This window comes from Diadema setosum, chromosome 9 (assembly GCF_964275005.1).
Source record: "Diadema setosum chromosome 9, eeDiaSeto1, whole genome shotgun sequence".
In the NCBI taxonomy this organism is placed as follows: Eukaryota; Metazoa; Echinodermata; class Echinoidea; order Diadematoida; family Diadematidae; genus Diadema; species Diadema setosum.
In genome coordinates, this window is record NC_092693.1 from 30,189,165 (window position 1) to 30,206,333 (window position 17,169).

At 38.0% G+C, this 17,169-nt stretch overlaps 1 protein-coding gene across 1 annotated transcript in view; it reads left to right on the forward strand.

The window, feature by feature from the left end:
• The window catches only part of LOC140232644 (G patch domain-containing protein 1-like), a 137,514-nt gene that overhangs the window by 96,317 nt on the left and 24,028 nt on the right, over positions 1–17,169 (forward strand). Inside the window, exon 15 of the mRNA XM_072312745.1 lies at positions 6,866–7,055. Within this exon, the coding sequence (XP_072168846.1) occupies positions 6,866–7,055 (190 nt within the window). The remainder of the gene's footprint in view (positions 1–6,865; positions 7,056–17,169) is intronic.

Genomic DNA, 17,169 nt, shown 5'->3' on the forward strand with positions numbered 1-17,169 from the left:
CATTTTTGTAATGGAATGTTGCTCCAAAACGGGCACAATTTTGTGATTTTGTGTACATTTCCTATGGAAAACAGTGCTCTGTCATGAAAGGCATAAAAACCTGATTATTTTTACAATTAATCACTTTCATTGATTAATTTTGTGCTAATTATGGTAGAAAAGTGGTCAGTGACAATTTCCAATGAAAAACAAAGAAAAAACAAAAGTTGAAAAACAAAGAAATACATAAGAAATTCTGAAAACAATAAAATACATAAGAATTGAAGTGAGTTTTGGAAGTTTTTGTGATGTACAATTGTTGAATATGCTAAAACAGATTTACAGATCAAAAATTAGACTCTCAATGCTTTTAATTAAGCTAAAATATCACCTTGAGCTTAATTTGCATAATCAATTAATCAAAATTAGAAATTGATTGTTTCAAAAAATCTTATGACACAATCTTGTAGATTATGACGCGGGTTAAGAAGGATAGATGGATATTATGAGAAAAAAAAAATGTGTTCTTGGCTATTAAAGTATCAGAATGAGCATGGTGTTAACCTAAATGGTGTAACAGAAACACAAAGTTTGCAGTGCTGTCTGTTTGTCTGCATTGGCAGGGTCACAGGTATCATGATTATTTGATTTATGCAACCGTGCATCACAAAACAAACAAAAAGTTGCACTCCTTGATTTTATGTGAGGACTCGATAAACATGAAATGGTTCAACTAAGTCAATCTTGAGTTTTTAATGTTGTCTGTAAGACCTATCCTTCTACATTATTCATCAGTTTTGGATCTTAACATGAATGGGAAAGTGTGTTTTTAGCCGTTTTTTTCTACAACCCTTTTTAGCGGATAGTAGAATGATATTAAAAAAGATGTGTCTTAGAGGCCGCTTTTCATATCTTGAAATCCTTTGCACACTCTTCACTTTCAAGTTTAATAACTATTGAAGGATGACGCTCCTACTTTGAAAGTTGGCATTAATCATGGGCAGAATGTGTTGATAGAACATGCTCAATTTCAGCTTAATCTGATAATCCCTTCATTGTTGTTGCTCTGGTGGTTTACATCCTGTGTTTTGTCCCTTTCATGGCACAGCTAGCATGACATGATAAAGATTAAGCGCTTGAATAGACTATGTACTTCAGAGCCTCTTTTCTCAGTTCACACTTTTCCAGAGTGTGTGTTTTCTTTCCAGTATTTAGGTAGGTTAGGGGAGTCCATTTGAATTGAGTTATACATCTTAAAGCTTGGAGTCTGCTCTTTCAGAATCTGTCCTTAACTAAAAATTCATGTCTTGCGACTTTTTGTTGGTTTGTGACGCAGGGTCACATATGTATTTATACCCGCGCCACACGTAGTGTGAAGGGGGTATATAGGAATCACTGTGATGTTGGTCAGGGGGGCGGGCGGTCGGGCGGTCGGTCGGTCGGTCGGTCTGTTGCAAAATCTTGCGTTGCGAACTCCTCCTAGAGTTTTGAAACAATTAAAATGAAACTTAGGGTAAATGATGATATTGAGGTATAGATGTGCAAGACATGTTTTTTGTGTTTGTTGGACAATGCCTTGCCATGGTAACCATAATTTTACCAAAACCTTGTGGATTGAATAACTTCCGTATTATTTGAGCAATCAATATCAAAATTGGTATCTATGATGATCTATAGGTCTAGTTATGCAGGACACTCTTTTTGTTTGTACTTGACAAAGCGTTGCCATGGTAACCGCATGTTTTCTTCTAAATCTTGTGGAGTGAACAATTTCCCCAGTTTTGAAGCAATTGAAATCAAATTTGGTAGGCTTTATGGCCTTGAGGCATAGATGTGGAACACATAATTTTTGTGTTTGTCGGACAAAGCGTTGCCAAGGTAACCATCATTTTACCAAAACCTTGTGGATTGAATAACTTCCACATCATTCAAGCAATTAAGGTCAAATTTAGTATGCATGATGATCGGGAGGTGTAGTTATGCAAGACACCAATGTGTTAATATGAGAAAAATGTGTTGCCATGGTAACCACTCATTTTTGTATGAAATTGAACCATTTAATCTATTAAGGTGAAATTTGGTGTGTATGATGCTCTTTAAGTGTAGTTTTGCAAAATGTCCTTTGTATTTGTATCAGACAATGCGTTGCCATGGTAACCGCATTTTTTTTTAAATCCTGTGGAGTGAACTTCTTCCACAGTTTTCAAGCAATTGAAACCAAATTTGGTAGGCATTATGGCCCTGAGGTATAGATGTGGAACACATAATTTTTGTGTTTGTCACACAAACCATTGCCATGGTAACCACAATTTCACCAAAACCTTGCAGATCGAATAACTTTTCAATCATTCGAGCAATTAAAGTCAAATTTAGTATGTATCATGATCTAGAAGTGTAGTTTTGCAAGACACCAATGTGTTAGTTTAAGGAAAATGTGTTGCCATGGTAACCACTCATTTTTGTATCAAAATAAACCATTCAAGCTATGAAGGTCAAATTTGGTGTGTATGATGGTCTTTAAGTGTAGTGATGCTGGGGGAAAGCATGTTTCCATTTGCTGTAAGTTTTATACTCAGTGTCAACTCTGTAATTGTACAGTAAACTAATTTTTTTTTTTCCCATTTGGACAAGTGCACAAACTTGGTATTAACTTCATTGCCCTCATGACATCACATACTATAAAGCAACACTAGGGGCAGGGGTATTAATCACCTTCAGTGATAATTCTAGTTTGAATTCTAAAAAGGGTTATTTTGTGGATCAAATGCCTGAAGATTACACATTTGTTCTGGTGATGCATTTGCCTAAATTTTGAGACTTCAGTGCCCTCTGTCATCATAATGTGTGTGTACTTATTTGCAGTGGATATCCATAGGTTTGATAACTGTGCATGAGTTTAGTGTAATGCTTACTTACTTGGCTTCATGATGAGGGGTTTACACGGGCCAATACCAACGACAGCTTAAGCGGAATCTCTGCTAAAACGGGAGAAAAACTTGTCTCCTGACCCCTCCCAATTAACTGGTGACCACTGTATTAAGATGATACAGTTGAACCTCTATTATCCGGCCTCCCTTTATCCGGATCTCTCTATTATCCGGACGCAATCTCGCCGTGATTTTTTTTATCTTTTTTTAAGAATTACGGGAGGAAAGGGGGATTCCCAACTCCTTGAGAACTCCTACACAAACACACATGAATTACATATACTTGATACATTTCTTAATAATTATTTAGGTAAATCATCCCAAGAATTTATAAAAGAAAATGATTTCATTCTTGCAAACACGAACCTCTATTTTAGGGTCTGTTACTGAGTGTAACAATGAAAAGGTTGCAGTATACACATTACTACATGTGGTACTACAATGGGCTACATCAGTACATGTGTATGTATATGTACATGTATAAAGCATTGAGTCTCCCGTATCCGGCCAAATCCCTTATCCGGATGAGCCCCGGTCCCGACTTGTCCGGATACGAGAGGTTCAACTGTACAATTCTTTCAATTACATGAGCAGTATCTGATAGAGTATATGCCCAATTGAACTTGGGAGAGTGAAGACCATACATCATAGCATCATCCCCATACTTCCAGCCAAATTGTATCACCATGACACTCTCCTCCTCAGTGTAATGGCTGCTGCAATAATATTGTTTTGCAACTGACAGTTTCATAACTTTTGATCTTGGCCTGTTTAATACTTCTTGCCTTATCATTTCCTGTATATGAATGTCTACATATTTTTTTATACAAGTTTCCTCCCAAATTATATTACAGTGGGACATTCTTAGCTGGAACAATAACTGGAACGAGACATTGTACACGTATCCAAAATCCTTCAGCTCTAGGCTTTAAACTTGAAGGAATTTGTCCACAAATCTGATAAGCATCTCCACACTTCATGAAGCTTCTTTACACCCAGGATCAACATAATCCAACAAAGGCATTGTATTGTGTATCATTAAAAAAAAAAAAAAAAAAAGCAACGATAACAAAATTGACGTGGGCTAACTGGAGGACACCCACACAAACAAACATCCCCCAAAAGAAATATCTCCTGCATTCTTTCAGGATGTAGGCATTAAAATGAACAGGTGTCCACATTCTGTGCCGCACCTTGAAAACAAAACCTTTGAAGCTATAATTGTTTTCATGATGAATTCCCAGTGTTATACAGATAAAAGGTATGATCTATTACCTTTTATTTCTTTTGTTTGTCCCAGAAAAGTCGTACTTGAGGGGGCAAGGTCATTTTCTGTTGTAATGACTCCAAAAGTGAACCGTACAAGGAAGTGACAGACACATTTCTTTTTGGAAAGAGAATAGCCATTTCAAAAAATGAGAGATACTGTTTACAAACAAGAGATGGGATGAGTTTTCTTCATTATCAAACCGAGTGCTTCTCAAGCAGGTAATGCTTACATTTCATCGTCCAAGATTTGTGATATCAAGTCTCCATGTAAAGCAATCGAGGTTATTTTTAGAATCATAAAAGATGATGATGACACCAGTTTCTGCAGTTTTTATTTTGTGGTACATTATTTACTTCCGTCAGTGAAAATCAGGTGGCATTTTTTTTTTCTTTGTTTAAAGCTGAAGTCTAAAGGGGACATTTTTTAGAGACATTTTTTTGTTTCTTTTTTTCAGGTTGTCAGTCTATACATTGTATATTTGTCCATCTGGATGTCCGACATCATGTTTGTGGCAAAATTCAACAAGGTCAAAGGTTAATGAACTTTTTTGGCAAGACTGTATACAAACTTTTAGATGAAGTGAACAATCTACAACTACTGTATACGCCATATAGCGGCTTTAATTTTTTGTGAATTGGGACTTCCCAACAGTTTTGCGAGCGATTATGTTCTCTCTTTCCTGTGTATTTATGTGAAGTGATGAAACGTAAGTTCAAGGGAAATGAAATGATCTAAAGATATCTTGCTTGTTGTGAGTTGCCAAGTGTGTATGTGACACTCTAACTTGAGATTCTACTGTCCTGAGATTTTACCCATGCCCTCACATCTGAATCCTGCGTGTCAGCATTGATAACAAAATATTGTAGTATTTTCCCTTAGGTTGCAGAAAGTCCAGTGATAGTTTCATAGGACTTGATCATGATGTGAATCAAACCTAAAATGTATTAAATCAAGTGTAGTGGAAAGGTCCCTAAGTTTTGGTAGCAGATTTTATGTTGTGCCAAGGTTTAATTGATCAAACTGTTGTGGAAGTACAGTAAGCTACAATGAAACCTTTTCAATTTTATACTGTATCACAGAACACAATAAAGGTGTCTTTATGTATTTTTTTCCCTTTGATGCCATTTTAAATGCATCAATGTGAAAATGTCAACTTTGAATAGAGACCAAGTATAAGACCTCTTCTGCTTGGAGTGGAAAGAAATTCCCTTCTTCAGATGAATAACATGTCCTCATGCTTATAATCACCCTGAAGGAAGCAACCATGGAAATCTAATCTACTTGTTCACTTAGAATTGTGCAAAGTCATTACTTCACAGATGTGGAAAAAACGATAAATTCAAAGGTATTGCATTCATAGTGTCAAAGAACGCTGGTGTTTGAATGCATCCATTGAGAATGGAATCTGTTTATCATAAATTGTGCAGCAGTCATTAAATTGGTTTGGGGAGGGTAGGAAAGAACTGATCACTGCTTGTCGGTGGGGAAGGCGACAATGAAACTTTGTGTCAAAGAAAATTTCAATGCCCTGAATGCTTCATGCAATTTTGAGGGTACCAAGTGCAGACCTCCCAACCATTCTGAATTTGGAGGAAAGAATCTGAATATTGACCATTCCCAACTCCTGTTTCAGTAGGAGTTTCTTATCTTTCTTGATAATTTTACTACACACTCCTATGGGAACTGCTCTTTTTTTTCCACTTTTGAGCCGTTTTTCGGTCGTAGAGGATGGGAGGTCTGTAAGTGGCTCTCATGACATGAATCGGGCAAAAAGTATAAAGGCTTCCCTTGAGTGTCTTTTGTCAAAGTGTTATTATACACATTTTCAAAACCTCGTAGTAGAGTAGTGTTGGTTAATGTTCTCTGTTCCTCTTCCTCTTTTCCCTTTTATTGAAATAAACAAATGTGTACACACAGGTACTCATTATGATATAATTCCTATTGAATTGTCCTAAATACACTGTATATCTTCTTATTTGTTTTCACCTTACACTATTCCTGTCTTGGGCAATTGTCCTGTTTCTCATCATGACTGCATGAATAATCATGTTTCCAGAATATGTTTTTCATGAAACCACTTTTCTTTAGAAGAGATTTGACAGACTTTGTCTGGGGTGTGAAGCTGAAAACTAATGATTCTGTATTTTCTGTGCTCTACTGCTGTTCAAGACTCAAAAATAATAGTTAGTGTTTGTTTATTTCAAGTGAGCACATTGTCCTTAATGTACCAAGCTTGTCTTCTTAATTTTCCCTGATGCTTTTTCAGTTATCATGTGTTATCTATCTACTTATTTTTCCTTTAAAAAAAAATATATATTGTATGCTCAAAATATCGAACAGAGCCATTTATTTCAGACAAAGACTAATGTATAAGTGGATATTTTCTCGCTACTAATTTTTCGCGCTTGACCAGGTTAGAAGAGTTTTGCGTGTTTTTAATTCCACGGAATCAAGACATCAACTACTGGAAAATATGGCACACAAATATATTTGTGTGCTTTTATTTTCGCGCTAGCTTCTGGTTGCGCGAAATGCGCAAAAATTTCAACACCGCGAAAATTTCCACTTTTACAGTATTCGTGTTTGCTGTACTTTGGTGACCCCACCAGGAGGAGAATTGGGATGAATCAGTACTGTCTTTACAATGAATACTTGCTTTTACTTTTTTGTTGTTGCTGCTACATTCTAGAACACCACTACCATGGCAACTGAAGATGAAGACAAACCACGCCCACCCATGGATCTCTTCCAAGCCATCTTCCTTGACTCTGACACAGAAAGTGATGATGACGACGATGATGAGGATGACAGTGAGGAGAGGAGGGGGAGTCTAGTCAAGTCTGATGCAAAGCCGACCGAGGAGACAATTCGCCATGATGGTAAACACATGCCCAGTGAGGGCAGCATTGTGTGATTTTAAGTTCGGTGCTGGTGCTGGTGCTGATGTCAGTATTCTCTCAACACTAGCACTGGCGATAAAAGAAAAACTTGAAATCAGTCGGTGCTAGATTTGACCTCAAAATTATAGCATATTTACGATACGTAGCTGGTGTTGAGCATAGTGTTGAATGTCGTTTGCTGAACAGAAATCTACTTTTTGCAATGTACATGCTTTTACCCCACTGACTAACACTAGTCACTAGGGATTGGCATATTTGTCATTTAAATTTTGGTGTTGATGTTGGTGTTAGCATTGCTATGTGCAAGACCCACTTTCACATCCATGGATGCATGTTATACACATGCATAGTCTGTGCTAATGCAATGTTCCCCTGTAGGACATACACACACGCTTCAAACATGCCTACATAAATCTAAGCCTGGGAACAAAATCAAGATTAATGTATGTTGGTGAAGGAATGAATTTTGTGACATACCCTATTATGTGTCTAAAACTAAGCAATCATGACTACATGTACCTCGTACTTCTTGTAGTATTTGACTTGAGCTATCAAAGTGGCATCACTCTTTTTGTCACACACTGCCATCATGATCCCACAGAAGTTAAAGCTAGGTGTTTGGGATCCATAATTGTGATCAATATCTCTTTAAGACAGTCATTTGGGAGATAACACTAGCACTAGCACTAGCACTAGCACTAGCACTAGCACCAAACTTGAAATCACTCATTGTAAATGACCACAAAATTTGCTTGCAGGAAGTTTTTCTTGAGTGAGACAAAAATATGTTTGTGAGGATTCCACAAAACGCCAGTGATCAATCCGGGTGTGGCTTTTTGTGATGCCTAACTCTTTCAACTTCAGGGGCAGACAGTACATCCGAAGCAAGTATTTAAAGCCACTTTCACTGGTTTCTTTAAAGTTAGAAGCAGTGCACAAATAGTGGTACGATTTCTTCCAGCACTCGTGGAAGATGTACAGTTCTGAGACAGATGTGTCAATAAAAGTCTTAGTAAGCAACCTCCGCAGTCTATATGGCTGTGTGAATCTCAACAATTTATTCCAAGTTTTCTGACAGAGCCTGGTTCTGTATTTCTTGAGTGTCTATTGCATTTTGTCTGTATAGCCTAGGAAATGTATATTGTTCGATATGCTATCTCCAGCCACTATGTAGCGTTGTATCTATTTGGTATTCTCCCCCTGTGGTAATCTCAGCTACAACTTGTAGTGATTTCAAGTATTATAATGAGAATAGGTAGGTTGTTTCCACCCCCCCCCCCCCCCCCCACCGTCACACACTTACACACACCTTGGCAAAATGTTGATTACATTCCTGAAAGTGGCTCAAGGCCAAACACTTTGTATGCCGCACCCAGAATCAGCCTAGGAATGGTATTTATTTTGATCACAAATCAATTACTAGATATCTAAGTCCGGAAATGTCTCTTATCTTTGACATAATGGCCGAAAGCAGTCAAGTAGATCTATGCTATAATATTTAATGTTTCTTGCCCATCCCACGTCATTAAAAGTCTCTGGCCCATCCCCAAGTCTTTCAAAGCATTATTCATTACATTTTCCCAGAAGTCCTGAAAAAAATGGCTTTGATAGCCTTTCAAAGTTGTGTCTTATATATTTGAGCTATTCATACACCAAGTGATTTTGAATCAAGGTCTTGAATCAGGAGTACTGTGTATGTGGAATAAAAGAAAAATCCTGCACGTGGAACCAAGAGGAATAAAGTATTGTCTTGTACATCAGCTTATTTGGTACAAAAATGGAGATCCTGTTTTACGTGTACACTGAGCTAGCCAACACTTTATCTTGCCATCAATTAACCCATTCAGTTTTAAAAGACAAACATTTGTCAGCCATAACTGGGGGGCTTCTGAATTAAGAAGAAAAGATGAACTACGGGTTTATGCAGTGAATCAGCTGCATAGCTACGTCAGTGCAGAAATCAACTTTTGTCAGGCATGCTGATCCTGACCCCCCCCCCCCCCAATTAAATCTGAAGAAGACATTAACATTTAACCAGTTGAGGACGGACTGATTTTGCTACAACACGCATCTCCCATAGACCCCTGCCCGAGTATACTCGGGACTCGTCCTAAACGGGTTAAAAAAAAAAAAACAGCACTCAAACTTAACGGGTCTATATGCAGGGGCTTGTAATTTCATTCTGATCAGTGTTAACACAACAAGCTGACCTAGTACCTTGAAAAAAAATCAGCCATCATGTCTGATCCGAGACTTCACTGACACACCTTTACGTGGGTATGGAGATTGACTCATCCTTCTCATTCAGCATTCACCCACTGCTTCATTGTATAAACCCAGAACCTCTCCAGGGTACTCCTTGATATTGATAGCGATGCGCATGCCACGGAGCACAAAGCACACCTTTTGACAATCAGCCAAGCGAGAGAGCAGTTTCCTATTGATTTAGGATATTTGAAAGATCTGATAGCACTCCTTGCCAGTTAACTGCATCTCCCCCCTTTTTTAGTAAAGCAAATAAAGATACAGATGATCTTCAACCACTTTTTATGCCTCCGCCAACGAAGTGGCCGGAGGCATTATGTTTTCGGGTCGTCCGTCCGTACGTCCGTACGTCTGTCCCGTTTTGTTTTTGTCGATATCTCAAGAACCGTGAGGTGGTTTTGCATCAAACTTGGTATGAGGGTATATCCTGGGGGGATGATACTTTGTTTGGATTTTAGGGTCACGGGGTCAAAGGTCAAAGGTCACAGGTTATTTTGTGAAAAAAAAGGTTGAAAATTCATGTTTTTCTCCATATCTCGCAGATGGTTCAAGGTATCTTCATGGAACTTAGTATATATGCTTGTTCCAATGGGCAGTGATTATCTAGGGAAGTTGGGGGTCATGGGTCAAAGGTCAGGGGGTCAAAGGTCAAGGTCAACTCCTCAAAATATCACTACTTTCCTTATATTTATGCAATGCCGGAAGGTTTTTTTTTTTTTTTAACTTGATGTATGCATGTATTACCCAATATATATTCTGTGGGAAGTTTCTTACCAAAAGGTCAAAGGTCAAAACTTAAGGTCAACGGTCAAGTGAAAGTGCTGAATTGCACTTTTTCCTCCATATCTCAAAAGTAACTCAATGTATCATCATGAAACTTACATATTTATGCATGTTCAACCTAACAGTGATTCTCTTTGGAACTGTGAGGTCAAAGGCCAGGTTTAGATAATGCTATTTTCCCATTTGATACTGAAATTATACTTTTTCTCAATACCTTGAAAATTACTCAATGCATAAACTTATAAAAGGGTCAAAAGTCAAGTAAAAATCATCAGTTCCCCAAATACCTGCACTCTGACATTTTAATCATTCATCCAATTGAACCTAGTTCTAGGAAAGTGAACATTCAGCACATTTGTGGCAAACCTGTCATTTTAATATTTTGCCAATTGTGTGAAACTGTCATCACACATTTTCAAGACATTGTACTATAGACCTATTAGGAGAACCATGCATTATGGCGGAGGCATATCAGTCGCCGTAGCGATATATCTAGTTTTTTTTTTGTAACATTGGGCTGATGAATGATTCAAGAGCATGTGTAAGGTTAGAGACCTTTTTACGCTATAGTCCCTAGGTGCACAATGATACAAATGACCTTTCCTTTTTTCTTTCCTTGGTTGGTTTCTAAAGGAGAATATGCTGCAACTGCCAAAACTCGTGCAGCTCAAGAGACAAAATATGGCTAGCTCTCTCTCGCCAAGAAAGAGACTCCAGGGCAAATTCAGAAATGTCTCCAAATAAGATGATAATTCATTTGTCTCGAAGTCACGGAGACATTGCTGCAACATTTCTGAGACATTTCCTTAGTCGTGGAGACATCTCTTCAATAGCTCCAGTAGGCCTCCACTTGGTCACTGCAAAGTCATGGAGATGTCTCAGAGACCTCATGAATAAAATTAGTCTCAACGACTTGGCCGCAACTAGAAGGAGACCTCAAGGAGATGTCTCCATGACGTCACCGTGACCTTGTGGAGACTGGAAAGAGTCTCCAATAAAAGAAAATGAACATACATATTTGATTCTCTTGTGACTTCCTGGAGACTTTGCTACATTCCAGGAGATGTCAAGGAGATGTCTCCATGACCACGACCGCTCCATGACCAGGGAAACTTATTCGCCACCAGGTCGCCAAGTAGTCTCCAACCCAATGAGATACCCACTTTAGACACTTTACTCATTTTCAGCATAATGCATAAAGCTTGCCTAATGTTACAATTCATGGATTTGTGTTCAAACAAAGAATGAACTTTGCATATGAACCAGGTGACCAGAATGGTTCGTCAGCTGACACATTGGCAGGCACCCAATTCATTGTTTTGTATAAAAGCGGGCATTTAACAACCTTTTTCTGTTAATATTGCCAAATACTAGACTTGTTGTCAAGTTGATATGCTAGCAAGAAGCATATGTAAGGATTACATGAATAACCATGACATCACCAATGCTGATCTCAGTGAATTTAAAAACCAACATGCCTGATTGTACAACTGACCTTTTCCTGCTCATGTTCAAAGTGGAACTGCGAACTGGCTCTTGAATTATGCCCTGCAGTTTACTGATGATTTTAGATATGCACCCCCTGCATGTGTTTTTGGTGCAGGTGAGCTAGCATAAATGCCTCTTGTCCGTCGTCAATCCAAATCATGTGTCATTCACTGTCCCCGTTTGCAGATGCAAAGTTGTTCAAGCTGGACAGGTGTATTTTGAGTCATTTCTTTTTCATGGTAAAGTTGCAGATCCTAAATTAAATGCTAATGGTAAAGTGATTTTTGTGAATTGTATGAAAATTGACACCTCCTTTATAAATTGCCTTGTTTTGAAACTTAGGGCCTTGAATGTTTTGGTGGTTTGTTTTTTTTTTTTTCATTTTCATTGGAAGTCAACCCCAAGTTGAAATAAATAAGATGTTAAAAGAAAAAGCTGCTGAAGATATTGCAAAAATCAAACAATAAGTGGTCTTTAGAATTTCATGATACTACCAAAGGGGGTAAATTTTGTAGCTGTGAGTTTTTGTTTTTTTATATTGTTAATCCTCCTTTAACATGAAGAAAACAATATTTTTAGGAAAATATTACTGTTGATTAAAACCTGTTTTCCCCTCTAACAAAAAGTAATTCTTACTTCTTAGGACAATTTATAAGTAGAATTTATATATTGTGCTTGGGCAATTTGTCACTTACAAAACAATAGTGTATACTTCATAGCATCCAAACTTCAACACTCATTTCGTCCATGTTTGCCAAATACTCTCTCTATTGTAACTTCTTCTAAATTGCACAGGATGTTCTGCATATGCCATATATTTTGTGAGGTATATATTTTAGCATACACTGTATTTTCATGAGCACAGTGCTATTTGCGATTATAGCAGTACATGAAACTGTTAGCTCTGATCCCCGACATGAATATGACATGCATATGTACAGTACATGTACTGGTGCACAGTACACAGTACATGAACAAGTTGCCCGATATTACATTTTTATAGTTTAGAAGGCCTAAAGTCTTGGAGTATCTTCTCTGCGAGTTGATGTTACAAGTTAACCACTCGTGAAATTGTCTGGATGTCTGGACAAGTGAAATATTAGACTCACTAATGATATGGTGTTTGCAGAATTAGATATCAGTGGAAAGCTCAGATTGAGTCAAGAGGACTAGAAATATTTCCTAGTCCGAAATTGCATCCTCAGCAGCTCTATCAGACTTTTGTGGTGTTGGGACATGGCATACGTAGGCCCCCCGCACTGTTAAAATTCCAAGATCTGATCCACAAGTGGTGCTGCAAAATTTCATTGCAGTCAAATGCCATGTTAGTTATGAAAAATGGAGGTCCGTTGTTCTTGACATTTACAGATAGTAGCAGCCCAACAGGGCTCACATTGGAGTGGCTATGGTAGTTACAAATGTTTAGATTGGATTTCTATTGGGTGTTTTTCATTTTCTTTTATTATTATTTTTTTAAGCTGCATGATTAGATTTATAACAGACTTGACAGGAATCATCAGAGGTGGAAAAGAATGAAGATTAAATCAAAAGTGACATTTGGACCCTATGGTGGCCTTAAACAGCACATCTGCTTCTCACTCAGTAAAAAAAAAAAAGAAGTTCAGTCATGAGTGTGGTGCCTCCATATCTACACATTGGAAATCGTAATCGTTTGTAGAACCCATTAAGTGGTCATCAAGACTTACTGTATACGGCATGTCTTTAGCAAACTAGTCTAAATTTTTGCAAATCGGGCTTCTTGACAAGTTCGCGAGTGGTTTAATTTGTGATCATGGAGTAGAGTACTGAGTGGAGAAGTGTATGTTTGCATATCACATTCATGTCAGGATCAGAGTCAATATTTTAAGGTGTCTTTGAATTCACAAATAGCACCTGACTCGTAAAATTCACGAAAATAAAAGCTTTGCAAAATATTTGGCATATATACAATAATTAATTACATACCCTAGTTTTATGTCTAGAAAAGGTAGCAGCAAGTTGGTAAACTCAGGTGTGCAGCTAATCATGCCTGATTAATGAATGCAGCAAGCACCTGAATTTTCTACAGCAGTTGCTCTTTAGGTTTACAGGGGGAAAAAATAAATAGATAGTGCAGAATAAAAAGAAAAAATGTGAATTAGGCCATGCGTCAGAATGTAGTATGCAAGAATTGTGAGCTTTGAACAGATCCCCACAAATTGGATCCACCTATTCTTTACGTCAAGAAAGGGAGCATGCCCTCAAAGCAGGATGAAATGCCCTTGAGGTGAGAAAGAAAAGGTTTGATGAATTGTGTGATTTGCCTTCGTGCTGGAATCTTATCTCAGTGTTTTCCTGTCAGAGAGAGGGTTGCAAGATCAAGAGCTGTCACAACAATTCAAGGTCACAGTAAAGGGAAGGTAGAGTTTTGGTTGAGATGGGGGATTCAGATTTTAACTTTCTGCGAGATAATGAGGAACCACTTGATATGAAATATCAAAGAGCATACAATTCTAGGAGAAATTCAAAGTTCATTTGATGAAAATCGGTTTTGAAATGGCTGAGATATCCAAAAGCAAAGAGGACCCACCTTTCTTTTTATTAGGACCACTTTGTTCAAGAATGTGTCATCCATTTCTAAACCAATTTTCATCAGATAAACTTTGAATTCCTCTAGAGTTGTATGCATTGCTCTTTTTGAATAAAACTATACCGTATACCATCCCTTCAATACCCAAGTTACCTTCTATGATATTGGAAATGACAAAAGGGTTTGCCAGGATTTTAAGTTAGAGAGACATGGAGTTTATGTTTTTCCCCATTTTGGGGGCTTTTAGGTAAAAATGTTTACAATTGCACTATTTTCTTCATATCATGGAAGTGACTCAATGAATACATTTGTAACTAGAAAAGCACTCTTGAGAGCGCAGACCTCCGCCAAGCAGCTACTTTCCACCGATGATTTTGTAAAGAGATTTTTCTCCTCTCCACCACTGGGGAAGTTCAAAGCTCTTTGGGCTCTTCCATAGAGATCGTTGATATCTACCAATAGGTATACATGCTGAAAAAATCGCCCGTTTTCCCAATATAGAAGCCTTTGTTACGTCATAAAGCCTCAGCTGCATGGCGCGCCTCGCTTTAGCGGAAACTAGAGCACGCACTTTAGTGCGCGCATGCAAACCTCAAGTACGCGCAGCCTGAACTCCCAAGTTCATTGACCCTACCTGCCAAAATATAAGAAATCCTTCATAAATTCCCCCAAAATTCTCGGATCACTACCAAAAGTTAATTGTTCATTACTTGTGTCATTCTCAACCTTTCCTGCAAGTTTCATCCCAATCTGTTAACTACTTTTTGAGTTATTTTGCACACGGACAAACTAACGAACTAACTAACGAACTAACTAACAAACAAACCATCGGTAACGAAAACATAACCTCCCCCTTGGCGGAGGTAATTAAACTTGGTATATCCGTCACTGCACAATGGATTTGTAGGGAAAGACATGTTGGTCCAAGGGATCAAAGGTCTGTCCAATCATGTAAAACTGTTGTCATGCATTATCAATATGTCATGTAGACTTGTTGGGAGAATGATGCGATATAGAGGAGACATATCAGTTGCCATAGTAAAATTTCTGGTCTTTTTTTTCCTTCTAGCAGAAGGATAGCAATATATTCTGTAAATGCATCCTTGATGCTGGGTAGTGCTAGTGGTTCTTTTAGCAAGAGGGTACCTTTGCAAAATGATACCCTTTGGCAGTGGTGTAAGGGTCACATTGTGTTATTGCTTGTAAGGAGGAGATGTTGCCGAGAAACTTTGTCTTCATGACATATCTTTAACTGATGGAGATGTCACAAATATGTCTCCTACAATGTACTTGAAGGGGATGGCTAGTAACTGATCAGTGGGATCAGTGAGAATGCTGGGGGATGATTGTTCCAATCCTTGTGGGATTCATTTAAGAGTACATTATATATCTATTGTTGTGTGAAAATTATTTGCTTCAGAATGGTCTCATATTCAAGTAATGTGCAGTTTAATGTTTCCAGGTTAGCATGCCTGTACAGTGACGGGGTGATTAAACTGCACATTACCTGAAGATGAGACCATTCTGAAGCAAATGATTTTCACACAACAATAGATATATGTGACCCTGCACCTCAAAACAAACAAAAAGTCGCCAGACATGAATTTTTACTTAAGACAATATTCTGAAAGAGCAGACTTTAAGCTTTAAAATGATGTATAACTCAAATCAAATGGACTCTCCTAACCTATCTAAATATTGGAAAGAAAGCACAAACTCAGGAAAAGTGTGAACTGAGAAAAGAGGCTCTGAAGTACAGTGTCTATTCAAGCGCTTAATCTTTACCAAACCGTGCTGGCTGTGCGATGAATGGGACAAAAAACAGGAAGTAAACCACCAGAGTAACAACAATGAAGGGATTATCAGATTAAACTAAACTTAAGAATGCCTCATTAACACATTCTGTCCATAATTAATGCCAACTTTCAAAGCAGTAGCACTATCCTTTCAAAAGTTATCAGAGTTGAAAGTGAAGAGTGTGGACAAGGTTTTTCAGGGATTCTAAAGACACACCTAATCACACTATTCTACAAAAAATGTTTGAGATAAACTGCTAAAAACACACTTTCCTGCCCGATTTATGATACCAAATTTTAGCATAATGTAAAAGAAGACCCGCTCTTTCAGAAAATATGAAAAAGTCAAGTTCGGCTAGGTTGACCCATTTCACTTATTTTCAGTCCTCACGCAAAATCAGTGTGTGCGACTTTATGTTCGTTTTGAGGTGCACGGTCACATATAATGTACTCTTAAATGAATCCCACAAGGATTGGAACAATAATCCCCCAAGGATTGGAACAATCATCCCCCAGCATTCCTACTGATTCCCACTGATCAGTTACTAGCCATTCCCTTTAAGTGAGACTGGAAAAAAGTACCCCCCCCCCAAAAAAAAAAAAATAATAATAAATAAATAAATAAATAAAAAATAAATGAACATGTTCAATTCTCCCGCGACTCGACAGATTTTCTTCCCCGTGTTAGGAAGGTAGACCACCAGTTCTAAACTGGCCCATTTCTTCATCAAACTCGGAGCTCGTTTCTGAAGTTCTTGTCAGTTGTGAAAGAAGAGCGGCCTTTGGAAGCATCAGGTTCACCAAGAGGGCATAAGTTGGAATTTAAAACACGTGGGGACACATGAGCAAGAGACAGAAATGAATATGTGTATCTAACTGAAGCGTGAAACCATTTATCAACAGTCCCATTCAATGTGCGGGGAAAAGAATGTATCAACAGATTTGATCAGGCAATATTTTTCCTGTCAGTCAATCCCTAAATTATCTTATCATCGTCCTGCATCTGCTGCCGCACCCTACAAACTTGACCTCAGCAGCAAAATCTGTCTTGACCTTTCACATCTAAAGTCCATATGTCCTGAGGGGAAAAAAAAAGAGGAGAAAAAAAGAAGAGGTTACACTCCCTGCATTTACACTTGACCCACATTGAGGGGAAAGTCCCATGTTGCAAGACTTTCCTCTCCAAAATCAT